The sequence below is a fragment of the Notamacropus eugenii genome, chromosome 2, assembly GCF_028372415.1.
Source record: "Notamacropus eugenii isolate mMacEug1 chromosome 2, mMacEug1.pri_v2, whole genome shotgun sequence".
NCBI lineage: Eukaryota > Metazoa > Chordata > Mammalia > Diprotodontia > Macropodidae > Notamacropus > Notamacropus eugenii.
This window is the reverse complement of record NC_092873.1, coordinates 54,602,894-54,626,883: the sequence shown is the minus strand read 5'-3', so window position 1 is coordinate 54,626,883 and position 23,990 is coordinate 54,602,894. Positions and strand designations below refer to the sequence as shown.

The window sequence follows — 23,990 nt, the reverse complement described above, 5'->3', positions numbered from 1 at the left end:
TTCTGCTCCTCCAATCAAAATCAACTCCTCTGACCTCCATAAAAAAAAAAAAACATTTGTGCTCAGAATGAAGGTGAGAAAAATCAACAATGCTTCAGTCCAACCCAAACAGACATGGAAGTAGACATGACCAGATCTAGAAAATCACTGGATAGGATGTGGGGAGGGGGAGGGTTGATAAGAGGAAAAGAAAAGTCAAGAATGGTTTCTAGGGTATGAATCAGGGTCCCTGGGATGATGGAGGTATTCTAAATAGAAATGGGAGGGTTGGAGGAGCAGGTTTATTATAATGGGAAGCTAACAGGTTCCATTTAGGTTAGGTAGAATTTGAGATACTTTTTGGACATCCTAGTGGATAAGTCCCAAAGGCAGTTAAGCTGGTATACTCACTCAGATCATCCAAGTAAACAAACTAGACTTCTCACTATCTGTAATAAATATTCCATATCTTCCAGCTTGACTTTACTCCCATCACTCCCTCTGTATGAAATGCCCTCCTCCCAAACATCTTTACCTGGAGAAATTCCACTCATCACTCAAGAGCCAGCCCTGATGCGCACTCTTCCTTGAGTGATGCCCCATGATCTTTCCCACCTCAGAACTGGAAGAGAACTTTACTGGTATTTCTCTTCTGTATATATCTGGAATTATCCTTATTTAAAGATTTATTGGGTCTCCTGCTAAGTTCTCTTGGAGCAGGCATCCATCACCTCATTCAATTTTTTACCTTGTAAAAGCATCCCCTTTGCACTCAGTCTCCCTCTCCTCAAGCCCATAGTGGGCACAGGTAGGTAGTTTGTTGGACTGAACTGGTGTCCCACTTCTGAGTCTGGAATAACTATATTCCCAAACAAACATGGTTCTTCATTGCCTGTGAGGCTCTTGCCAGTAATCAGAGTGAAAACTGCCTTCAATGGCATTTCTTTTTGAAAAATGAGGCTTGGAAAGAGGCATGATATATGATATTAAGATGGTCACTGGGGGCAGGGAGGGAGAGTACATGGCCTAAGCACAGAGCAGCATTCATGCAGGAAGCATGTAATCTGCCTGTCAGTCACACCAGTGATCCATCAGGCCAGAACACATCAGAGATCACTTCCCATACAACTGGACCTCAAGGACCCCGGTCTTTCCAAAGCATGTCAGCAGATAAAAATGGGTTACCTCATTAGCAGCCATCATTAAGATGGGTTACAGGCACAACACTGCATCAAATCTGGGGCTGCTCTGGGACCAGAATGCCCCTCTTTGCAAGGACTCATTGTGGCTACTGGCATCCCAATGAAGAGGACATGTCAATGGACTAGGGAGAACCAGCCCCAGCACTCCAGCTTCCTGATTCCCATGCCCACAGCCTTGATATCTATTGTCATTTTCCATTTCTCTACAAGTTTAGCAAGAAAAGGGTCTTCTGTTCCATGGCCTGAACTTGGCTCCCTTCTCAGAAGGAAGTGGATATGACTCCTCAACTGTTTTTGAATCAAGGGGCCGTCATTCTCTCTCATCCATGAGACTGCTGAGTGTTGCTGGTTCTACCTCATCCCAGAAGCATTCACCAGGTACTCAAAGCCCTGGAATGCTTGTTGAGCGGTGGGCCTTCCAACTGGGCACTGAAGCAAATGGAACAAGCTTACTTTGGCTCCCGAGGACTAGTCATTGAGACAAATTAGAAACAGTCCAGGCCTGGGTCCTCACCCTTTTGGGTCCCCCCTAATTGTCAAGTAATTTGAGAAAACGGATCTTATCCCCCTCCTTCAGGTTATGACCTCAGTCTAGGCAGACACATGGCATTGGAAAGCCCCATGAAACCATATTGGGGCCCAGCCATCATGTGGAGCTGACCTTAGCTACCCGTGTCATGGCTCACACCCTCTGGCCAACTGAGATGACACCCACCTCACTCACTTATTGCGTTGCCCCTGTGGCTGATGGACTTGGTATACACATGGTAATTAGATAAAGCTCATAGAGTTAAGGGAGTGTCTAATAATCTGTGCTTTGCAGCCAATTCTAGAAAGATGGGAAGAGGGAGGAATGACTAGGCTGTCCAGGTAGTAACGGTGTCATGCTTCTTCCAGCCAAGTCAGGTAACTTGCCACATGGTTCCATTCTCAGCTGGGCTCACCTGGGTGGGCATGCACTGCTGCTTTGAGAACGTCTCTACCCAGCGCTTACCGTGGTGTCTGGCATGTGGTAGGCACATAGCATTGATTGACTGACTGCCACCTTCTGTCACAATGACCTTTTGGCCATCCCTTGGTCTCCATGCCTCTTCCTCAGCAACATTAACAACGCTTACTGACATTTATAAAATACTTCAAGGTTTGCCAAGTTTTCTACCTACATTATCTCATCTGATTCTCACAGCAACCCTGTGAGTTAGATGTTATTTTTATCCCCTTTTTAGGGATGAGGAAACTGAGGGTGAGCAGAGGTAAGTGACACTAACGTCCCTCCTCACTGTTCTTGAGTAAGACCCTCCATCTCTATGAGCTGTCCCCAGTGCTGAGAATGCTTTTCAACAAATCTCTCATCTTTTGGCTTCCCTACTTCCTTCAAGTCTCACCTAAAGTTTTGCCTTCCTCATGAAGTCTTCCCTAGTCTTCCTAAATCTTAGTGCCTACTTCTGACACTTCTAGCCCCAATTCATCCTGTCTATAGCATGTTAATTTTCACATTATCTCCCCTGTCAAACTATAAGCTCCTTGAGGTGAGGGGCTATTTTTGCCTTTCTTTGTATATCCAGCACTTACCCCAGTGCTGTGTACACAGTAGGTACTTAATAATGCTAGTTGGCCCAGCCAGCCATCCATTCCAAGGCCAGCCATCAGGCTGCCTCACTTGTGGGCTTCCTCTCTAAATCATTCCCGCCATCCTCCTCAGGGACCTTGATATTTGAGAGGTGACCTTTGACAGAGAAGCTTTGGTAGGGTAGTGGAGGCTAAGATCCAGCAGTTACTAGGAGAGGATGGCTAATGAGGAACTGGGAGATGCAGCAATCAGCCTGTGCTCATGGAACTTCTCCGTCCATCCAGTGACACAATGGGTTTAACCTCCTTGACTCCCACTACACCTTAGACCTCCCCATCTGAATGGCACCACCTATAAGAGTTGGAATTTTGGAATGTCCAAGTCAGCAAGCACCACCTGTCTCTCCACATCACCCACTCACACCAAACATAGTCTTTGGATGTAAAGGTGGGAGGGGACAAGGGGAAGGTCAGAAAGAATTTCAAGAAAGGGGATATGGGGCAATTGAACCAAATATCAGTCACCTATCTCATGCAAGACGCTATGAGCTCCCAGATGAAAAATGATGCCATCCCTGTCCCCAAGGGATTTACAATCTGGAATGAGGATTAGACATGGGTACAAAGAACTATAATATATTAGGTTAAGAGAAGAGTTGAAACAGAAGCCAAATGTGATGAAAGGGACATTGAGAAGGGAAGTGCTTTAGGCTTCTTTTTCAAATCTTTGAGAAGACTGGATTTCTGGATAGGCCCGAGGGAGGCTGACACTAGGCTCAAAGTGAAAAGGCTTTTGCTACCACCTGATGAGACGTTGTGAGCAGGCCAGACTAATTCTAATGAGGCCCAACTGTGGGGAAAGTCAGGATATTGGCAAAGTCTGTTTAGTCTTAACATCCTTCCACCTGCCTTTCTGGTCTTCCTTCCACCCTATCACCCCTCTTCAGTGGGCTCTGTTGCCTGTTTCCCACAAGTTCCCCTGTTCCCAGGATGCTGCACTGTGTAGCTCAGTCAAGTTTGTTTTGCCTCCTAGGGAGTTAGTTGGTTACCGACTCCTACCTATTGCCTTTTAAAAGAAAACCCTAGAGAGTAATGGTCCATGGGAATGACTCTCTAGTAGTAGACTGTGGACTGTCAGGCCCCATGGTGGTGGGTGAAGTTGGGGAGCAGCCCAGAGCACATGCAGATTCCTGCCTAACCAACCCATGCTTCCACAGGGTCCAAGATCTAACCATGGGATTTCAAGATTTATAACCCCTAAATATCCTCAGCCATTGACCCTTTCTCAAGATGGCAAATAGACAAGTGACCTCCTAGAAAAAAAAAGCTCTTAGCCTAAGGGGAAGCATGGTGCCCTTGAGAGTGGACAGTGTGCCAGTGAAAGCAGCTTCTGTGTCTGAAAGCCTGACTGGCACAAGCAGGAGACTGAGTCCTGGCTACACCGACCAGCAGTCAGAAGACACAGACTTCAAGCAGGTGGGGACAGCGAAGCATATCCTTGTCACCAGGCTGGTTGGGGGGAGCGCAAATACACGCTCAGAGCAGAAGCCCAGCGACGAATGGCACTTCCCAAGGATGCGGTGTCTCCTAAGGACCCATAATGCCCATTCTCTACACATCCTCAGCAGAGAAGGGCTACAACTTCCTCTTGTTTCCTTGAGATGTACAGGAGACACTGGGCTCATTAGTAAAGTCATCTAAGCTTTACATTGGTGGGATCATCCTTCCTCCACCATTGAGGTCTTACCTCCCATCTGTTACATAAAATGGCCCCTGAGCTCCTTTCCAGCCTTAGATCTAAAAACTAGGATTCTAAGACCTTGGGTCAATCACTTCCCTTTCTGGGACTCAGTTTCCTCAGCTGTAAAATGAGTAATTTGGTCTAGATGGCCTCTGAGGCCCCTTCCAGACCCAGCTCAGATCCTGTGACCCTGTGACCCTCGGGGTTATGACAGACAAAGAAGGAACAAAATCTGGACAATAACTGTCTCTCCCATCTTTCCCTCCCTTTTCATTCCTGTGGTCTCCGAATTCAGTCCCCCGCCCCCCCCCCCCAGCAGAATTTATTAAGCACGTTAGCTATAAGGCATTTAGTTCAATGATCAGCATTCAAAGGAATGGCAGTTGCTGCTTGTAAGAAGCTGACATCCTATTGGCAGCCCAGGGAGGCCCTAGAGAAAGCCAAGACTGGTCCTCCTCACCCCCTGACTGGGGCTTTTTGACACGGTCCTGTCTCTTTCTAGTACTCTCCCCTTCAATCCTGCCTAGACGTGACTACCAGAACAATTCTCCTAAAGCACCACTTTGACCACAAACAGTCCTTTTCAAAAACCTTTAACAGTATCTCATTATCTACTGGTATTCAAGGCCCACCACAGTGGTCCCCAACTCAACTTTGCCTTGACTTATGACTTATGACTTCTTAAACCAATCCTTGGTGCAGTGGATAGAGGGCTGGGCCTGGAGTCATGAAGACTCCTCTTCTTGAATTCAAATCCAGTCTCAGATACTTCTTAGCTGTGTGATCCTGGACAAGTCATTTACCCTATTTACCCATAAAATGAGCTCCAAAAAGAAATGGCAAACCATTCCAGTCAGTATCTTTGCCAAGAAAATCTTAAATGGGGTCATGAAGAGTCAAACACAACCGAAACAACTGAACAACAAAAATCAATACTTTCTTCTGGTCAAACTGATCTAACTCATTACTGGTCTAACTCATTGATTCCCAAGCATAACCATGTATATTTCCACCCCCACATATTTGCTGAGACTATCAACCCTTCTTGGAATGACCTCATCTTACTTTCAGTTTGTCCAAGTCCTCACCCAACTGCTACCCCCTAACAACCCAAGGCTCCCCCAGATACCAAGGTCTTCAATGATCACTTTTCATGGTTCGGTAAAAAGTCCTGGATCTGGAGACGTGAGGACCTGGGCTTCCTCTGTTTACTATCTTGTGACCTTGGGGAAGCTTCAGTTTCCTTGTCTGTAAAAAATCTTAATATATGTGTGACCTGTTCCACGGGGTTGTTGTAGAGAAATCAAAATCTTTGAGGGCCATGGAAACATGAAATGATTACCAAGCCCCTGCGTGTTCCTGGATGTTTGCCCTGCTCCTCATCTCTTTGGCTCTCTTTGATAGGCTATCTTTCCCCATTAGAAAGTAAGGAAGCTCTTTGCTTTGGGAGCAGGAATTTCTTTTTGCTTCTATTTGTATCCCCAGTACTTGGAGCAGCTAGGTGGTGCAGTGGATAGAGCACGAGTCAGGAGGATCTGAGTTCAAATCTCATCTCAGACACTTGACACTCACTAGCTGTGTGACCTTGGGCAAGTCACTTAACCCTAATTGTGCCTCATCCTGGGTCATCTGCAGTCATCCTGATGAATATCTGGTCACTGGATTCAGATGGCTCTGGAGGAGAAGTGAGGCTGGTGACCTGCACAGCCCTCCCTCACTCAAAATAAAGTCAAAGTGCAAGTCATGTCATTATTTCTCTGATGGCAGCAGTCTACTTTGGCAAGAAGGATGAACACACACATATCCCCAGTACTTAGTGTAGTACCTGGAATCCATCCATCCATCCATCTTTCCATCCTTCCTTCCTTTTTTCCTCTTCTCTCCTCTTTCTTCTTCTTCTCTCAGTTTTGCTGAACTTTTTTTTTTCCCTTTCTTTTTCATTCTTTGTTATAAGAGTTGGCTTGTTGGACAGGAGAGGGACATGATCACAGGATCAATTATAGATTTAGAGCCATAATTGACCTCAGATGCCATCTGGCCCAACCTTCTCAATTCCCACAGAATGAGACTGCAGCCCAGATACATGACTTTCTGAAGGTCCCACTGGTAATTGGTGACAGTGACAAGATTCAAACTCTGAGCTTCTCAAGTTATGCATATGTATATCTGTCAATCTATCTACCTATCTCTATCAGCTATTATCTGTACTATTTATCTGTCTTTACCATCTTTATCATCTATCTATAGAATTTTTGTCACCTCTCCTTTCTCTCTCCTCTCTCCTCTCTCTCTCTCTCTCTCTCTCTCTCTCTCTCTCTCTCTCTCTCTCTCTCTCTCTCTCTCTCTCTCTCTCTCCCACCCTCCCTCCTTTTCTTCCTTCCCTTACCTATCTGAGTGTCTCCCCCAGCTCTGAGATTTGATGGTGTCCTCAAGTGCTTTTTTCATCTAGCACTCCACCATCTCTGCCTACAAAGGTTTCTTTTCTTTACCCTCCTAGTGCTCTCCCTCCCAAACTACCCTGCATTTATTTTACATGTACTTATGTTTGTCCTAACTCTAACATGTAGTGGCCGTGTGACTCTGGGCAAATCGCTTGACCTGTCAGGGCTTGAGACTGCCTGACCCTGACAGGAAGGTCCTCATCCCAGCAAAACCCCAGGTCCAGTCTCCGTTCCTCTTCCTCTCCTTAGAGGTGTGCATGTTTGCTCTCCTGATAGTATGTAAGATCCTTGAGGGTGGAGATTGTTTCCTTCCTTCACAGCATCTGGGACAGTAAGGAGCAAACAGAAGGTACTTAATGACTGATTGATCTCCTTTTCCTGTGAATTCACTTTCTCTGACAACTAAGAGAAGGCCCTGACCAGGTCCCAAGTTTCATCTCTTCTCACCCTGGGGTTTTAACAGAGCACCCTGTGAGGCTGAGTCATCAGCACCTGGCGCTCCCTGGCAGCTCCCATCTTCTCCATTTTCCTCGAGACTGTGAGGCATATAAATTCCAGCCCCAAATCAGGTCAGCTCAAGTTGTCTGTTCATTTACCAGTGTCAGGGTGGAGGGGACTGGAGAAATGAATTGCTCATGACAAGGTGGGACTTCGCTATTTTCCATGCTGGCGAGTGCCAGGTTGATGGTGGGCAGGCACGAGGCCATGTCGGCCTCCCCAAAGGGCTGCGACTTTTCACATCTTTATGTTCTGAGCCACGGCCAGCTGCAAATTGAGGCTATCAATCCCGCAGCCCGTGCCAAGCCATGTGGAGATCTCATGTGGTAGAGAAGAATGTCGGCTGCCATGCCTCTGGGGCACCGCTCTCCTCTCCCTGGACTTCCCCTTCACTCACACCTCTGATTGTAGAGACAGAGACCACGCTCAGCTGGCTCTCCCGCCCAGCTCTGTGCTGGAATCCATCAATGCCACCTACTCTGGACACTCCCCATCTAGCAGGATTTTCTTTCCTATAGTTTCCACCCCAGCAGAAGGCAGTGGCCCAAGATGAGAGAGGGTGAGCTCACTCCCTAGGTGTGATGTTTCTTGTGGCAGGAGGGAACATGCTGTTAAATTGGGAGTTGAGGGGGAGGGAGCAGGACCGAAGGCAAGGAGGATGAGGAGTGGTCTGATTCCTGCTGCTGACTCATGGCATATGCAGCTTCAAGTCTGCCAAGGGCTTCCTACCTTGTTGTATTTGAACCTCTCCACAACCCTGTGAGGGAAGCAGTCTGGGTGTCATCACCCCCATTTACAGATGAGGAAAGGTGGGCCCAGAGAACTTAGTGACTTGCTCCAGGTCAGAGACTGTCTAAAACAGGATTTGAACCCAGGTCTCCCCAAGTGCAAGCCCAACACTCTGGTTCTCAGAGATTCTTGCCCTCGTCAGGTAAAATGACAGCTCAGATCTGTCCCCAAATCCTGTCTTCTCCAGGCCAAGGATGCCCATCTCGTGCAGACAAACTCATTTCATTTTGTGGTTATTTAGTCATGGCCAACTCTAAGTGACCCCTTGGACAAAGATACTAGAGTGTCTTGCCATTTCCTTCTCCAGTGTGTCCCCATTTAACAGATGAGGAACTGAAGCAAAGAGGGGTTAAATGACTTGCCCAGGGTCACACAGCTAAGTAGGTGTCTGGGGCAGGATTTACACTCAGATCTTCCTGACTCCAGACCTGGTGCTCTACTCACTGCACCACCTAGCTGTATCTTGTATATAGGAGGTGTTTAATAGGTGTTTGATAAATGGCAAGATGTCATATTTCTCTCACAGTTCTGGTTGCCTGGATCCCTGAACTTCACCCATTTTGTCAGATTGTTCCTACTGTTCCCCAGGTGTGACACTCAGGTTGAGGCAGAGCCCAGAGGACCAACCTCTCCTTCATGGGAGAGGGGAGCAGACCAGGGGTTGGGAGCCTTGCAGGTCAAATACTCTCAGATTCTTTTCACAGGAGCAGTGCTGAGCTAGGTTTCTCTCTTCTGTCTTTACAATATTTTTGAACCTAGGTGAATGACTTTACATTTATCCTACTAAATTTCTTCCCATTTGCCTCAGCTCATTGTCTAGACTACCCAGTCTCCTTCAGTCCTGTGTCTGTCATGATTTTGCCAAGTTGCCAAGAGTGGTCTATCTCTCTGCCTTCTGTGAGTCATCAGTCAAACCAGAACAGGACCAAGGACAGAGACTGAGACTACTCCACAGAGACACCCCTCCCCAAACACACACACACACACACACACACACACACACGCACTGACATCAAACCATTACTGATGGCCCTTTGGATCCAGTCTTTTGGAGAATTCTGAACCCCCTGAGTTGTCTTCTTAGTTAGCCCATCTCGTTGCACCTTGTCCAAAGGACAGTGTGAGAGACTGTGCCAAAGGCCTTTCTGAAATCCAGGTGTGCCATGTCTATGATGGTCCTCTGATCTTCCAATCCATTAACTTGGTCAAGCAAAGAAATGAAGGCAGCCTGGTGTGATCATTCTGACTCAAGTCACAACCTCCCATGACCTCAGTTTCCTCATCTATAAAATGAGGGGGTTGAATGTGATGGCCTCTAATGTTCCTTTCAATCTTAAATCTATGCTCACATGGCTGTGGTGGTGGCCACAGTTAGGCAGAAGGGGGTGTAGCTAGACATAATTGAAAGAAAATTTAGTTTGTAATCTGGTGGCTTAAATTCTTAGACCAGATGGGTGGACATATGCTTCCTTCAGTGTGGCACTGATGACCTGAGTGAGACAGGTCTTAGACTACTCAGACACACAGTGGCCACAAAGTGGCCCCTAGTCAGTGACCACGAAGTGGCTGCTACTCAGTGACGGCCTCTGAGGAGGGGGATAAGGAGGTCAAGGACAGAGTCTAAAGTGGGAGAAATCCTTGCCTGGGCAGCATCCTCTCCTCCTGCCACCCCACACCAAACCAGGCAAACTGCCTGCAGTGCTAATCAATATTTCTGACCTACCCTAAGGATCATGGGGTCTGCTGCTAGAAGAGACCTGACTGTGACCCTCAATTGAAAGAGAAGACACTGAAGCACAGATGAGTTGAGCACTCAGGGCTTCTAGTGCCACATCATTCTCCCCTTCTGTAAAATAAGGATGGCCAAGGACCCTCTCAGCTCAAAATCCCAGGAACCATCATATCAGTCCAAACTCTTGTTTTCCATGGAAAGAACCAACACCTCAAAATTCTGGGGAAATGAAACAAATTTGTCCTGAAGTCTCTCTTCTCAGCATTCAGGGCACCGGCATTTGGAGGAGCAGACTTTGGGAAGGAGGGCTCTAATCCAACTCTCCCATTTTACAAAGGAAGAAAGTGAAGCCCAGGGGGAAGGGCAAGGTATCAGGACTAAGCCAGTGATTTCTCTGCTAGGAGGAAACTCCCTCTCCTTAGGCAGACTTGGTGTAGACTTAGTGGGTTGCCTAAGGCACTGAGACATTAAGGGATTTGCCCAGGGTTACAGGGCAACCAGGTGGCACAATGGATACAGCACCAATCCTGGAGTCAGGACAACCTGAGTTTAAATCTGGTCGCAGACACTTCGTAGCTGTATGACCCTGGGCAAGTCACTTAACCCTGTTTGCCTGAGTTTCCTCATCTGTAAAATGAACTGGATGAGGAAATAGCCAACCACTCCAGTATCTCTGCCAAGAAAACCCCAACTTGGCTTATGGAGAGTCGGACTTGACAAAACAACCGAACAGCAGCTACAAACAGAGCAGAAACAGCTTCCATCCCAGGCCATGGATCTGGAGTTGGCAGAGAGATTGGGAGCCAGGGCTCTGCCCACAGTCACCCAGACGGTGAGTGTCAGGCGTGGGACTGGATGCCAACTTCTCTGCAGAGACCTCTCCACCATATAATGCTGCCTGCCATTCAGCGACCCTTGTTTCTCTGAGGCTGGGAAGGGAGCACTTTGGGTTAGAGGGGCCTCCAGGGGGAATGTGTGCGCCAGGGATGTGCAAACACCCGAAGTCTTACCAGCTCACACACAAACGATGAGTTTGCTGAAGGTAAGACCTAATCCTAACCCTAAAATGCACCTCTTTGACTAGTGTGTGTGTGTCTCTGTGTACATGAGTGTGTGTGTCTGTGAATGTGCAGAGTATGTGAATGTGCACAAGTGAGAGAGTGTGTGTGCAAGTGCGTGCATGTGTGTGAGTGTGTGCAAATGAGTGTGTGTGCGAGTGTGTGTGTGTGATTGTAGCACATGTGTGAATGTGTGCATGGGTGCATGTGTGGAAGTATCTAGCCTTGAGGAGAGAGCCCAAGAGGAAAAGTGGAAGAAGTCAGCCATGGGGCAGTGTCACTGACTTCATGGCTTTATACAAACCCCAGAAGCAGCAGGTGAAACCCAGTTTCTGTCTCAGGACGCACTAGGGATTGGGATAAGGGTATCCACTTTGAATCCCCCAAGCCAAGCACGTGTCCTCCATGGCTTATCACCACTGTCGCCTGTAGGGCATACACTCTATGCTGGATGGGAAGTGGAGAGCTGGGAATGTGATGGCCAGCCACTCGTCCCCCTCCTCCTGTTCTCCCCCGCTCCCATCCCCACAAGCAGGCTTGGTCCTGACCTTGACTTCCAGTGCAGACAGCCTCTCACTCATGTCGTTCAGCCGGGTGCAATTCATGCATTCTGAAAGAGAGAAGCAGAATTGATATTCATGCACAAGCCGGGATGAAGACTACTGGGCAGTCAGCACCTGTGTGCTCTGATCCCTTGGCTCCCAGTGTGTGCTGGAGCCAGCTCGAACCAGCTTTTGAGACCTGATTGTTAAATTCTCACCGTGAGGATTTGCACCCTGGAAATTGACAAACACAAAAATCAGAGCTTTTGTTCTGAGAACAGAGAGTTTGTTGTTTTGTTGACTGTCTACACTTGAGAAAGTGAAAAAGAAAATGTTAATGACTCAGATCGCATTTCAAACAGTTTTGTGGGTACCTTTTTTTTTTTTCTCCCAGAGACATTTCCCAGCACACCCTGCTCCATACCCACCCGTGCACTGATGGACCTGGTCCTGGTGGTAAAGTTCTCAGGAATGCATCCTCACAGGCACCCTGAGCTGGTACCAAGTGTTCCTATCTACGTGGTGAAATTGTGCCTGTGGTGGGTGCCAGCACAAGTGAACAAGACAGTGACATTACTTTAAAAAAGAGTTTGAACACCCCCTTGTTGGGGGCTCACCAGATGCTCTAGGTGGAGCAGGCAGCATGGGTCACCCACACAATGGTCCATGAGAGGCAGTGTGGTGCCAAGTCACCATTACACGCAGGAAGACTTCCTTGGAGTTTGGTTGTTTCAGCTATGTCCAGTTCTCCATGACTTGGTTTGGAGTTTTCTTGGCAAAGATACTTGAATGGTTTGTCATTTCCTTCTCCAACTCATTTGACAGATGAGGAAACTGAGGCAAACAGTGACTTCCCCAGAATCAAACAGCTAGGAAGTTCCTGAGTCCAGATTTGAACTTGGGTCTTCCCCTTCCCTGGCTACTGTGAATTCACTTGGGAATCTCTATCTGAATAAATTATGAGGCAGTTCATAATTTAAAACAGGAAACACTTGGCTGATGAACATTTCTTGAATCTTTTTCTCTTCACTCACTCATTCAATGAGCATTTATTATACCTTTACTGTGTACCAAGCACTGGTCCTGGTTATAACACAAGGGGTGTGTGTCATGGGGAGGAGCACAGCAAAGGACTGGTTGCCACCTCTCCTCACCTCTGTATGGACAGCATAGCCTTCTTTGCTCAGCTCCTCTTTCTTCCTCATCCCTGCAGATCAGAAATGGAGGGAGGCAGGAGCCTCAAAGATTAAACAGCCCTGTGTGTTAGTTTGCTCTCACTCACGGGTGGGGAACCTGCAGCCTCGAGGCTACATGCAGCCTTCTAGGTCCTTGAGTGTGGCCTTTTGACAGAAACTTGGATTCAATGTGGCCTGGAGGCCCTGCTCTGTTGGGCAGGCGGATGGACGGAGGAGGGCTGGGGCAGTTGTCTCCGGCTGGCCCTGTCTGCTCCCTCACTCTCAGGCACATCGTCTCCTGCCAGAAACCACATCCTGCCGCTGAGGTGGTCTCTGGCACCCCAAGTGAGCCAGCAACCTCCCTGTTTCTCTAGGGGCCTGTTTAATGTCAAACAGTGAGCCAGGGCTTCAGGGATGGTCGAAAACAAAGCAAACATTCTGTTACACTGCCTAAATTAATGACTTCTGCCCTATGTGGTATCTGTTTATAATAATGTTTTCAGGATGCTAAAGAGCATACCAGACCTGTTTACCTTCATCATCAGCTCTATCCACACATCAGGCCCCTGAGGGAGGAGGGGCAGTAGGGACCTGCTCATCAGATCTTCGGGGCCTTGGGCAATGTTGGGGAAGTGGGGCGGGCTCTGGTATTCCTGAGGGACCCCAGTCCAGGCAACAAGGATAGCATGGGGGTCCTTTTGAGAAGTGAGAGTGGGCGGAGAGGGGGAACTGCAGCCTCGAGGCCACATTGAATCCAAGTTTCTGTCAGAAGGCCACACTCAAGGACCTAGAAGGCCGCATGTAGCCTCAAGGCTGCAGGTTCCCCACCCGTGAGTGAGAGCAAACTAACACACAGGGCTGTTCAATCTTTGAGGCTCCTGCCTCCCTCCATTTGCCATTCATTACCATGGACCTAAAAGATGGGCAAAGGCCCACCTCTCCAAAGGGGGTTGGCTGATCTCAATTGTTTGCTTGTCCATCTCCTGCTCTTAGATGTCACTGGCCCACTCCAGCTGCCCCAGATGTTCTCTCCTACTCAGAACATCTCCATCCTGGCCTGTCTTGATCCTCATCTTTCTCTTGGTCAGGTTCTGGCACCTGTGCTAAATGGGTGTGGAGGGCACCTTATTCTCCTTTGTGTCTGCTCAGTCCCCCAGCACCAAGCCCACCGCTTGGTCCATAGCATGTCCTTCCAAATACGTGTTTGTTGTTTGAGGCTGTCAAAATGATGACTGTGGGCCATTCCTGGTGACAAGAGGTAGTCTCCTCCTTCACCCCATAAGTACTACCCTCAGCTGAGGCAGCTTCTAAACTTTATTCTGTTGCTATTTTCTCTTAAGAGGGATAATGTTTAGTCTGGGAAAGAGGGAAGAAAATGATTCACTGGGAAATGAAACCAAATATATGTGAGAAGAGAGTAAGAAAATATCTGACATCCTCCTCCTCCTTCCATAAATTCAAGCCCCAGACCCAGAAAGGCAAAACAGAGTAGAGACCCCAAGGGGGCAAGGAAAGAACCAGCAGATGTGATCACTGAGCTGCTGTTAGGGGTGTTTGGGGCACAATGGAGAGTGGAAAAGGCACTAAACGATGGAAAAATGGCAACTGGTCCAGAGGGAAGGAAAAGGAGCTGGAAATCTCATCTCTAATCATATGTTCTAGAAACTTCCCACTGATCAAAGGACTGTGTTATGGTGATTGCTACTTACCACTTGTGGAATCACTTTCTCTAGACCTCAGTTTCCTTTTTCTGTAAAATGAAGGGGTTAGATTTCTAAAACCTATGAACCTCTTGTCAGGAAGTCCACCACCCTCAGGGCCCTTTCTGCTTCTGGCTGACCCTGAGGACATGCCAAGGATTTGTTGGAGGCAAGAAAGGAATCTTGGAATGTGCTCCATGGGATGACACAGTAATGACAAAAAACCAGAACATCTTTATCTACAACAGCCCATTCCAGACTAATCCCATCTCCTTTGGAGACAAAAGAGACAAGAGAGAAACGTAGAGTGGGGGATGCTGGAGACATAGTAAACTAGGATTTCAGGCAATCGTCTCTCATAGAATTCAGGAGGTGCGGGGGAATGGAGAGGAGTGGGTTGGATGATGGCCAGGACAGTGAGGTGGGTGTGTGAGGAACTGGCTGAATGACTGGACATTATACAAAGAGGAGTCATAATGAGTCAGTATAAGCTTGGAAGAGGAGAGGAGAGGAGAGGATCCTTGTCCTATAATTTTAACATTCTTACAAATGGCTTGGATGAAGACATCTACGGCATATGAGTCAAATTTGCAGATGATATGAAACAACAAGGAATAATTCCTAAAACTTTGGTGACAAAGACAAAATCTCAAAAGGTTCAATGGACTGAATTTGTGATGAAATCAGGTAGAGATGACTGTGAGGGGCAACATGGTTCAAAAACCCACTTAAGTACAGGATAGGAGAGGTATGATGAGCCCAGAGCTTATCTGGAATACAGCTAAGTGTTTTAGTTCTTAGCTTCTTGATCCAGGTTCAAAAATGAAGCATTCCTTGGTACTTAAAACCCTCTGAGTTGCAGATGACTGCCCTTCCAGGCCTCCTCATCCTGCCCCATTCTTGTCCATGACCTCTCATAAATTCTCTGTGGGCTCTAAACATGCTGGAAGGTCTTACTGTTGTAGCACTCAGGTTGTCCGCCTGTTAGGTCTCAGTCTTCTTCAATGACTAGCATGCCTCTCAAATGTCCATTGAGGATGCCCTGTGTATATGCTTAGGTCATTCTCATAATGATTTTATAGTGATGAGAAAATAGGCATATAAGTCAGTTACTAAAGACCTCTTTGTTGCCTTTTATTGGCAATAAAATAAAATAGGATTCTCCCCCGCCCAGCTCCTATTTTAGGTAATCTTCCCCCCAGTCCCCAGATATCTTGAAATGATTGAAATTCATCAAGCCTTTCAAAATGGTGTCACTCCCAGCACAGACATCATCTGTGTCCAGCTTCTTCTTCTTGACATCAACGTCTTGAGCACCAGTTCCACTTCCTTATGAGTTAAGGGGGTAACTGGGATGGTTCCCTGGCATTAGTAATAAAATCTAACACTTTGAAATAGATGATGGATCCTTTCCATATGTTTGCCATCCTCTTTTCCATTTTCAACCACAAATGGGTTGGCTTGGGGATGATACAGTTTAACTGAGTTTCATGTCAAGTTTTCTGCAGCCTCAGTTTCCTCTCCCTAATTATTCAATATTTTGGGAGAAAATACTCATAGTCATTTTTTTATTATTTTGCAAATGACTTTCAATTCTTAATGCTCTACCAAGGGCTGCGTGTCTAAGTGCTTGAAAGGTCTTAAGATCACAGAGCTGGAGCAAGAAGGGAGGGGTCTTGGAGGTCATCTTTTCCAACACCTACATTTTACAGATGAGACTGAGACCTACAGAGAGGAAGCGACTTGCCCAAGGCTACTTGGGTGGGCAGTGACAGAGCCAGAATTGCATATCGCACTGTACCAAGCCTGAGCATTTGAATTGATTCCCAATTCCATTAAGGTGCATACACCTCTGCTGCTGCAGATTGGGGCCATCTGTGCCTTCTTATCCTGTATGATTCTTGGGCATTTCTTTCCTTAATGAAGACAATCTTTTCTAATTTTCAGTGTTGTGGAGATGAGATTTTCTCAGCATCCAAGTAAAAGTATTTCAGCCTCATTGCTGCTGTACCCCAGGCTAGCCGGGTAGCTGTGGCTAAGCCTACTCCTCTTTAGGCCTCAGTTTCCTCATTTAGAAAATAAGGAGCTGCACTAGATGATTGTCCCTGACGACAGACATCTCTGATGCCCTTCTGGAATTCTCATTCCCCAATTCTCTCCTACCCTCCATCTTCTATTGGTCTGCATAGACCAATGGAAATGGAACTTCTATAAACTTTTTCTTCCCTACAGGACAAAAGAATCATTTAACAGACTTACAGCTCAGAAAACTGTAAGAATGCCAATGCTTTACTTTAGAGGAAGAAAATGAGTTCCAGAGGGACAAAGTTTCTTGTCCCAGGTCACAGACTGGGCACCATCCCCAGTCACCCACCTTTACAACCCCACATAGCCAATCAGTTGCCAAATCTTGGAATTTCTTTCTCTATAGATATTCACATGGCTGCCACCCTCCCTCAGGTCCTTGTCACCTCGCACCATGACAATGGCTTCCTAATTGGATTCCCACCTTCAATTCTCTCTCCACTCACTCTAATCCATTTTCCACTCACTTGACAAATTTATTTTCCTAAATTAAAGGTCTGACCAATTCACCCCCTTACTCAGTAAAGTTCAATAGCAGCCTCTGGAGTCAAATAGAAATCCCGCTTTGGCATTCAAAGCTCTTCTCAGCCTGGCATCCTTTTTATATTTGAAATCTTTTAGTACCTCATTAGCTTCTGCATCTATAGTCCTACAATACTGGCTTATGCTTTTTCTTATACATGACATGGCTCTCTATCTGCAGTCTTTGTGCCTCTGAACCAGCCATTCCTCATGTCTAGAATCTCTCCCTACCCATGTCTACCTTGTAGAGTCTCTGTGACACTCAGGCCAAGTCCTGTCGGGGGTCTTTCCCAGTCTACCCATCTGCTCATGCCTTCCTTTCTAAGGTTACCTTCTATCTTTCTTCTTGTTCAGTCATTTTCAGTCACGTCCAAATCTTCTTGATCCCCTTTTGGGGGTTTTCTTGGCAGAGATACTAGAGTGGTTTGCCTTTCCTTCTCCAACTCATTTGACAGATGAGGAAACTGAGGCAAACAGGGTGACTTGTCCAGGATCACAGGTGCCTTCCCTCTACTCTGTATTTATTTTGTGTGGACCAAGTTGCCTCCCCTTCAAAATAGAAGCTGCTTGTGAGCAGGGACTGTCTTTGCTTTTATTTGTATCCCTAGTGCATGGCATAGTGCCCAGTACACAACAAGTGCATAATAAATGCTTGTTGGTCAACAAAGTGGCAAATCTCAGACCCAGATGCCAGGGTCTTTCCTCTATGCCACAATTCCATCTTGGCTGCAATTTGAGATCTTTTCTCCCAAGGAGAGAAATCTAGTTCGTGGCTCGGCCCCTCAATTCCTACAACATACCTGGTTCTGGAAGGAGGGCAGCAGGAGGGAGGAAGAGCCGTGCGTCCTCATTCAGATTGGCTTAGTCTTCTCTCTTCTATTTTGTCTCCTTCATTAGACCTCAGGCTTAGTGAGGCAGGGGATGCTTCATGGTTGCCTTTGCGTTCTTAGAGCCAAGATGGCTCCTGGTGCAGAACGAAGCCCTGGCAGATGCCTGGTGATTGTTCCTACTCTACCACCTCCAGCCCTTTCGCCAGGCTGATCCTCTTGAGAAAACTCGGGGGTTTCAATGTCCAGCTGTGAAGGCACCTTTGACACTGTTGGGATACACTGTCACAGTCAATTTTAAAATGGTCCAGTTGGTAAAGTTTGTTTTAGGGGAAACTGACCTTTAGTTACATCATTCTGTACATTCTTGCCCCATTACATCCTTGCCCCAGTACCTCACGCTCTCTTCTGTCAGAGAACAAAGCCTCCAGTAGCTCATCTCCACTGAGGTACAAAGCACTGGAGGAATGAGGGGGAAAACCTGGGGAAGGTGATTTGGAGCCCAAAGGAAGGAAAGATATAATGGTGGAAAGTGAGGCTCTGAAACTGGGATGTGGAAGGGGCTAGCCCTGCTCTGAGCAGATGGTCTCCTAGGCCACCTTCCCTTGACAAAGCCGGTCTTGGAATCCTATGTCTAGAGCTAGAAGAGGACTTGTGAGCTGCTCATCCAATCCAACCCCCTCATTTTACAGGTAAGGAGACTGAGGCTTGAAAAGGTCTATATGACTCACTGTAATAACACTGGTAACGTGTCAAAAGTGGGATTTGAACCCAGGTCCTCTGACTCTAGTTCTTTCCACTGTGCTTCCCTGCCTTGACACTGTCCTAAAAATATCAGCAAATGACATTAGGAGACAATCCAGGGGTGGGGAACCTGTGGCCTTGAGGTCACATGTGGTCCTCTAGGTCTTCAAGTGGGGCCCTTTGACTGAATCCAATTCACATGTAACTTCAAGGCCACAGGCTCCCATCCATGACCTGTCTCATTTGGAGAGAAAACACCAGTTGTTCTGACAGGCCTCTCTTAACTTCTCTCCTTTTGCTCTAGCACTGATGGGGCAGCACAGCAGGGCCTGTGCCTCATTCCCCGCTTCCTTCATTTGGCTGCTAAGGGTATTAAGGCGCTCATATGTTAGCAAGACTTTATCATCTGTATGAAACTCATTTTTCTCATAAACAATGCTTCAAAACAGAATGAAAATTGAGACAGAGAAATGTCAGAGCTGGTCCAGAAAGCAGAATCAGAAGGAAAAAATGTAATGAGCCTGTGGCCAAGTTCTGCGGTCAGCACTTTGGGCCAAGTCCAGGGCCAAGCTCTGCCTGGCGACATTTCTGCACAACTCCTACTGACTCTAATCAGATTTCTGGTGCCAACAGAAGCAGCAAGAGAGACCTGGATGTAGGTCAGGCAGAAGGGTCTGGGATCCAGTTTTGACCTCTTCCTTATCTACTGCTGGTCCTTTGGGCCGAATCTGAAGCCCACTGAGAGAAGGGGCATGGGTTGAACCATCATTACATTCAGCAGGAAGCCTTTCCAGAGTCCCCAAAATGCCACCTCAGGCAGCCCCCTAGCCTCCTGTTTGGCTGTTTCTCTCCACTTTTGATTCTCCAAAGTCTCTCCTCTGTGTCTTTCCCCTCCTTCTTACTCAACAGCTTCACCCTTCTATCACTCCTTGGGTAGAAAGGGCCAATCCAGAGCAGTAAGCCCTCCCTGACCCTGCACGATTCTCTGTTGTGAAGGGAAGGAAAGAGACGGATTTCCAGCTTTTAAAGTCTCAACAAGTCAACAAGCATTTACTAAGAACTTTCTACGTGGCAGGCACTGTGCTGAGAGAGGATCACAGGACCAACAGAGCTGTTTGCCTCAGTTTCCTCATCTGTAAAATGGGACAATAATATCACCTACATTACAAGGTTGTGACATCATAATTGTAACATACTTAGTGCAGTGCCTGCCTCCTAGTAAGCGCTGTAGAAATGTTAGCTGTTATCATCCTCATCATCACCACTGTCATTGCTATGGTCCTCATCACTGTTATAGACTTACAGCCCTCAGAGGCTGCCTGGTCCAACCTTCTCATTTGACTGATGGGGAAACTGAGGCCAGAGAGGTAAAAGGACTTGCCGATAATTGCACAAGTAGGAATCACTTGAGGTAGGCTTAGAAGCTGGGTCCTTTGACCCCAGAGTCACTTCTCTGAGAAGCTCCATTCTGTTTGGGGAGACCCATTGTCTACCTGACAGCATGAGAGGTAGAAGCAAAGGAAGCAAAGCAGGCAAAGACAGCATTTGTGGCCCAAGGAAAGGTTGGCTCTTGGAGGGCAAAGCCTGCTTCATGTTTGTCTTGGCCTTCCCAATGCCCAGCAGTGGCTGGCATACAGTGAGGACTTTAGGAATAACTGAGTAGTTGATTTGAACTCCTGTCTTCTTCTTCTTCTTCTTCTTCATCTTCTTCTTTCTTCTTCTTCTTCTTCTTCATCTTCTTCTTTCTTCTTCTTCTTCTTCTTCTTCTTCTTCTTCTTCTTCTTCTTCTTCTTCTTCTTCTCCTCCTCCTCCTCCTCCTCCTCCTCCTTCTCCTTCTGTTTCTATTTTATTTCTATTTTTATCTTCTGCTTCTCTACAAAATTCATTGCCCAAGGTCTGGTCTCCCAGAGTTCTCAGAGGTTCCGCATCATTACCAGAGACTCAACCTTCTTAGCCTTGACACACTACTGGTGCCCACCCATCTTGGTATCATAGGTGTTCCTTCTCAAAATGTCCCCTATGCCTTAGTCTTCACGTCTCCCTCAGCACCAAGCCTAGTGTCCAGCAAACACGACCACGGGATCATGCCATTATCAAGGGGAAAGCAGAGTTGGATGAAGGACAAGCCCTGGCCCCTCTCATCAAGCCCCTCTCAGTCCAGAAAGGGAACTATGACACACAGCTACTAATAACACAAGATGGTCCAAGATGATTGCAGCAGAGAGATGATGATCATATACTACGGGAAGGTTGGGGTGGGGTTGTATGAAAAGGTCATCACTAACTGGGGAGCCATCCCAGAGGAGAAGGAATTTGAACTGGGCCTCAGTTCAAATGGGCTTCAATCAGAGCTATTGTTTTGAATGAAAGAGAATTCAAGTTGATTTTGTTTTAAGAAGTTGTTGTGACATCCTCTCCACCCTTCAGGATAACGCGATCTCTCTCAGTAGGTGGCAAAATCAGGCTGAGCTGAGAATTGCTTCCTGACAGTGTTGATCTAGTCTTGAACCCTGAGAACACACACACATATGCTTAAAAAGGGGGTTTGGACATCAGAAGGGGGGAACTCCAGCCTGTATGCCTTCCTTTTCCTGGGGGGCTTTTTCTCATGACCATACAGTAAATTGATGCTCTACAGAAAAGCCTCGTAGCCTGATGGAGGAGAAAACCAGGTCCCTCTGGGTGTGAATTCTAGCTTTGGACAGGCCCGCTCTGTGGAGCAGGAGGTGGAATCACTAGGAAGACACTGCCCAGAGCACATGCGGGTGGAGCTGCTTTGGCAAATCTGAACTCATCTGTCCCAACTTGCTCCTCTGGCTTTTTTCACCTCGTACATTTTTGGCTCCAGACCTTCCCAGACCCATCCCTCTCTGTTTATTTCTTCCTTCCAACCAGGGATTGGCAGTTTTGCTGACCCCTGTTTTGGGTGACCCTTTGCTCTAATTCTCCTTGCTCCCCTTCACCTGTACTCCCCGATACCCACTGGAGGCACTGACCTTTGTCCATCCTCCAATGAAAGGAGGCAGCAGCCCCAGTTACAAAAACACTGCCTCACCAGGAGACGCTGCTTGGTCAGGGCCTCTCCAATAGGAATCTTTTCAACACCGAGCTGCACGTGTAGGTACACCAGTGCTGGGGAAGCAGAGAGGAATTCATGTGCAACCCACATAGGAAGATGGTAGGAATGAAAACTCTGGCATTTGGGGGGACAGCGAAGAGCCCCACTGCTGCTTTCCTGGGACTGTCTGTGCACACTTTACAACAGGGTGTAGCAATCTTATCATTGCATTTTGGGGGAGATAAATTTGCAAAATCTAACAGCTTCCTGTGACAGGTAACTTAGAGGAGGGGATTGAGCTCTCACTTGGACATCATGAAGACATGGGTTGATGTCCTGCCTCTGACACATTCTGGCTGTGTGACCCTTGGCAAGTCACTTAAACTCTGAGTTCCCCAGTCAACCATGGAAGACTGTAAGTTGCAAAGCACCTGCAATCTATATTTGTAGAGGGAATTTCCTCATCAGGAAGTTCCTCTAATGAAATCATAGGTCTGGTTCCAAAAAACTCAGTGTACACAGTAGACTTAAAAAGTGGCAGACCCCATGCTAAGCACTTTGGAACCTCACAACCTACCTTGAGAGAGAGGCGCTATTATTATCCTTCTTTTATAGAAGGAAATGAAGACAGATGAAGGTGAAGTGACTTGCCCAAGGTCACATAGCTAGTAAGCATCTGAGGCCAGATTTGAACTCAGGTCTTCCTAACTCCAAACCCAGCCCTATATGTAGTTGCACCTAGCTGCCTTAAATAACCCTAAACACATAACACAATAACAACAGCATATAGATATCATTTACATATATTATATGCCCATACAAGCTCATACATACATACGTAGAGCTGCCTCAAACATATATTGATTTACTGATCTGGTCTAATTTGTTCTTAAACAGAAATCCATTCTACAAGTGACCTTTCAGTGTCCATTTGGAAACCTTTCCCTTGGGTGGGAGATTTCCTGAATCCCAAAGCAATCCATTTCACTCCAGACAGTTGTCAGGAAGTTCTTCCTTGTGCTCTATCTGTGTGTGTGTGTGTGTGTGTGTGTGTGTGTGTGTGTGTGTGTGATTTCTACCATATGCACTCTCAGAAACTGAGCATGTGATTGGCAGCTGGGCTGACAAAGAGTAGCTGGGTTTCCCCACCCAGACATTCTGGACAGCCACCTTGATGGCTGGGGAGCCAGCAGCACATCAAACAGGGGGTGAGCTGCTCAAAATGCCTTTGGGAAATGACATGAGGATTTTTAATGAGCCCAAGCTTTTTGCTGAAACCAAGGCCCATCACTAAACAACAGGACTCTTCCAGGGATGGTGTATATGAATCAGGAAATACCACAGCCTGAAGAAGAGACTGAGAATCCCTCAAAGAGTAATGAAGCAGTACATGGTAGGCCTGAGCAAGCTGAAAAGCTTTACAAATGAGAAAGGGCAGGTAGAAAGAGCTACCCAGAAGAAAGGACATCACCTGAGAAACATGCCTGGGGAAGTGCAGATGGATCAGGAAGCAAGGCCAGATGGCGTGTGATCCTCCCTACATCCCCTTCCTGTGGCACACACATCACATCCAGAAGCAGGTCCACAGGACAAGCAAGGAAGAGTCCCCTAAGTGACTTCATAATTGACAAGGTCAAAGGATCCTCAATCTAGAACTGGAAGAAATCTCTCTCCAAGGCTGCTGAGTCCCCCTGACACAGGCTCAGAGAGTATCCTTTCTCATATGCTGGATGCTGTACCCAAGGCCCACCATAACTCCCTGCTTGTGTCAGGGAAAGCCAGGTCATGACCTCTTGGATCCTATCCTATAATTCTCTATACCAACACATAGACCTGTGTCTGTGCCAAACGGGCTGCACAGATATCCACAACTGTTCAGTTATGAAACGAGAAAAAGAATGCGCAGCACAAGGTCTCCAGGATCACCATGGAGCTGATAGTGTGGGGTGGAGGGTAGTCATGCTTTTGGATGGAATGTCTGGATTATTTCCTAAATTAGTTCAGACAGAGACCCCTAAATAAAGGCCATGCCCTTAAAATGAAAACTCTTTAATTGGAGAAAAATATGTAAGCAGGCACTGAAAAATAACGTGAAATTACAAGCCTGCGTTTGAAACAAGCTAGATTTGAGGGGAGAGTACATACAAGAGACCAGTCAGCAATTTTCCATTCGGGGTGAAGTACAGTTGTCACCATCATTGTCTCATTTCTAGGCAAAAATGGGGGCTGGGTATGGGCCTCTTTGTAACTTACACTTACTGTTCCCAGTTCTCCCCTTTGGGGCCAAAGAGAAAACACGTCTCCTCTGTTTTCCAGAGTACAAGGAAA

At 47.0% G+C, this 23,990-nt stretch overlaps 1 protein-coding gene across 5 annotated transcripts in view; it reads right to left on the bottom strand.

The window, feature by feature from the left end:
* COL26A1 (collagen type XXVI alpha 1 chain) overlaps positions 1 to 23,990 on the bottom strand; it is a 324,033-nt gene that overhangs the window by 26,970 nt on the left and 273,073 nt on the right. For 4 of the 5 annotated variants that reach the window (XM_072640359.1, XM_072640358.1, XM_072640356.1 and 1 more), the window contains one exon: positions 11,558 to 11,619. In XM_072640359.1, the coding sequence (XP_072496460.1) occupies positions 11,558 to 11,619 (62 nt within the window). Of the gene's footprint in view, positions 1 to 11,557; positions 11,620 to 23,133; positions 23,300 to 23,990 lie in introns of those variants that run through there. The other variant, XM_072640360.1, reaches the window with a different exon arrangement.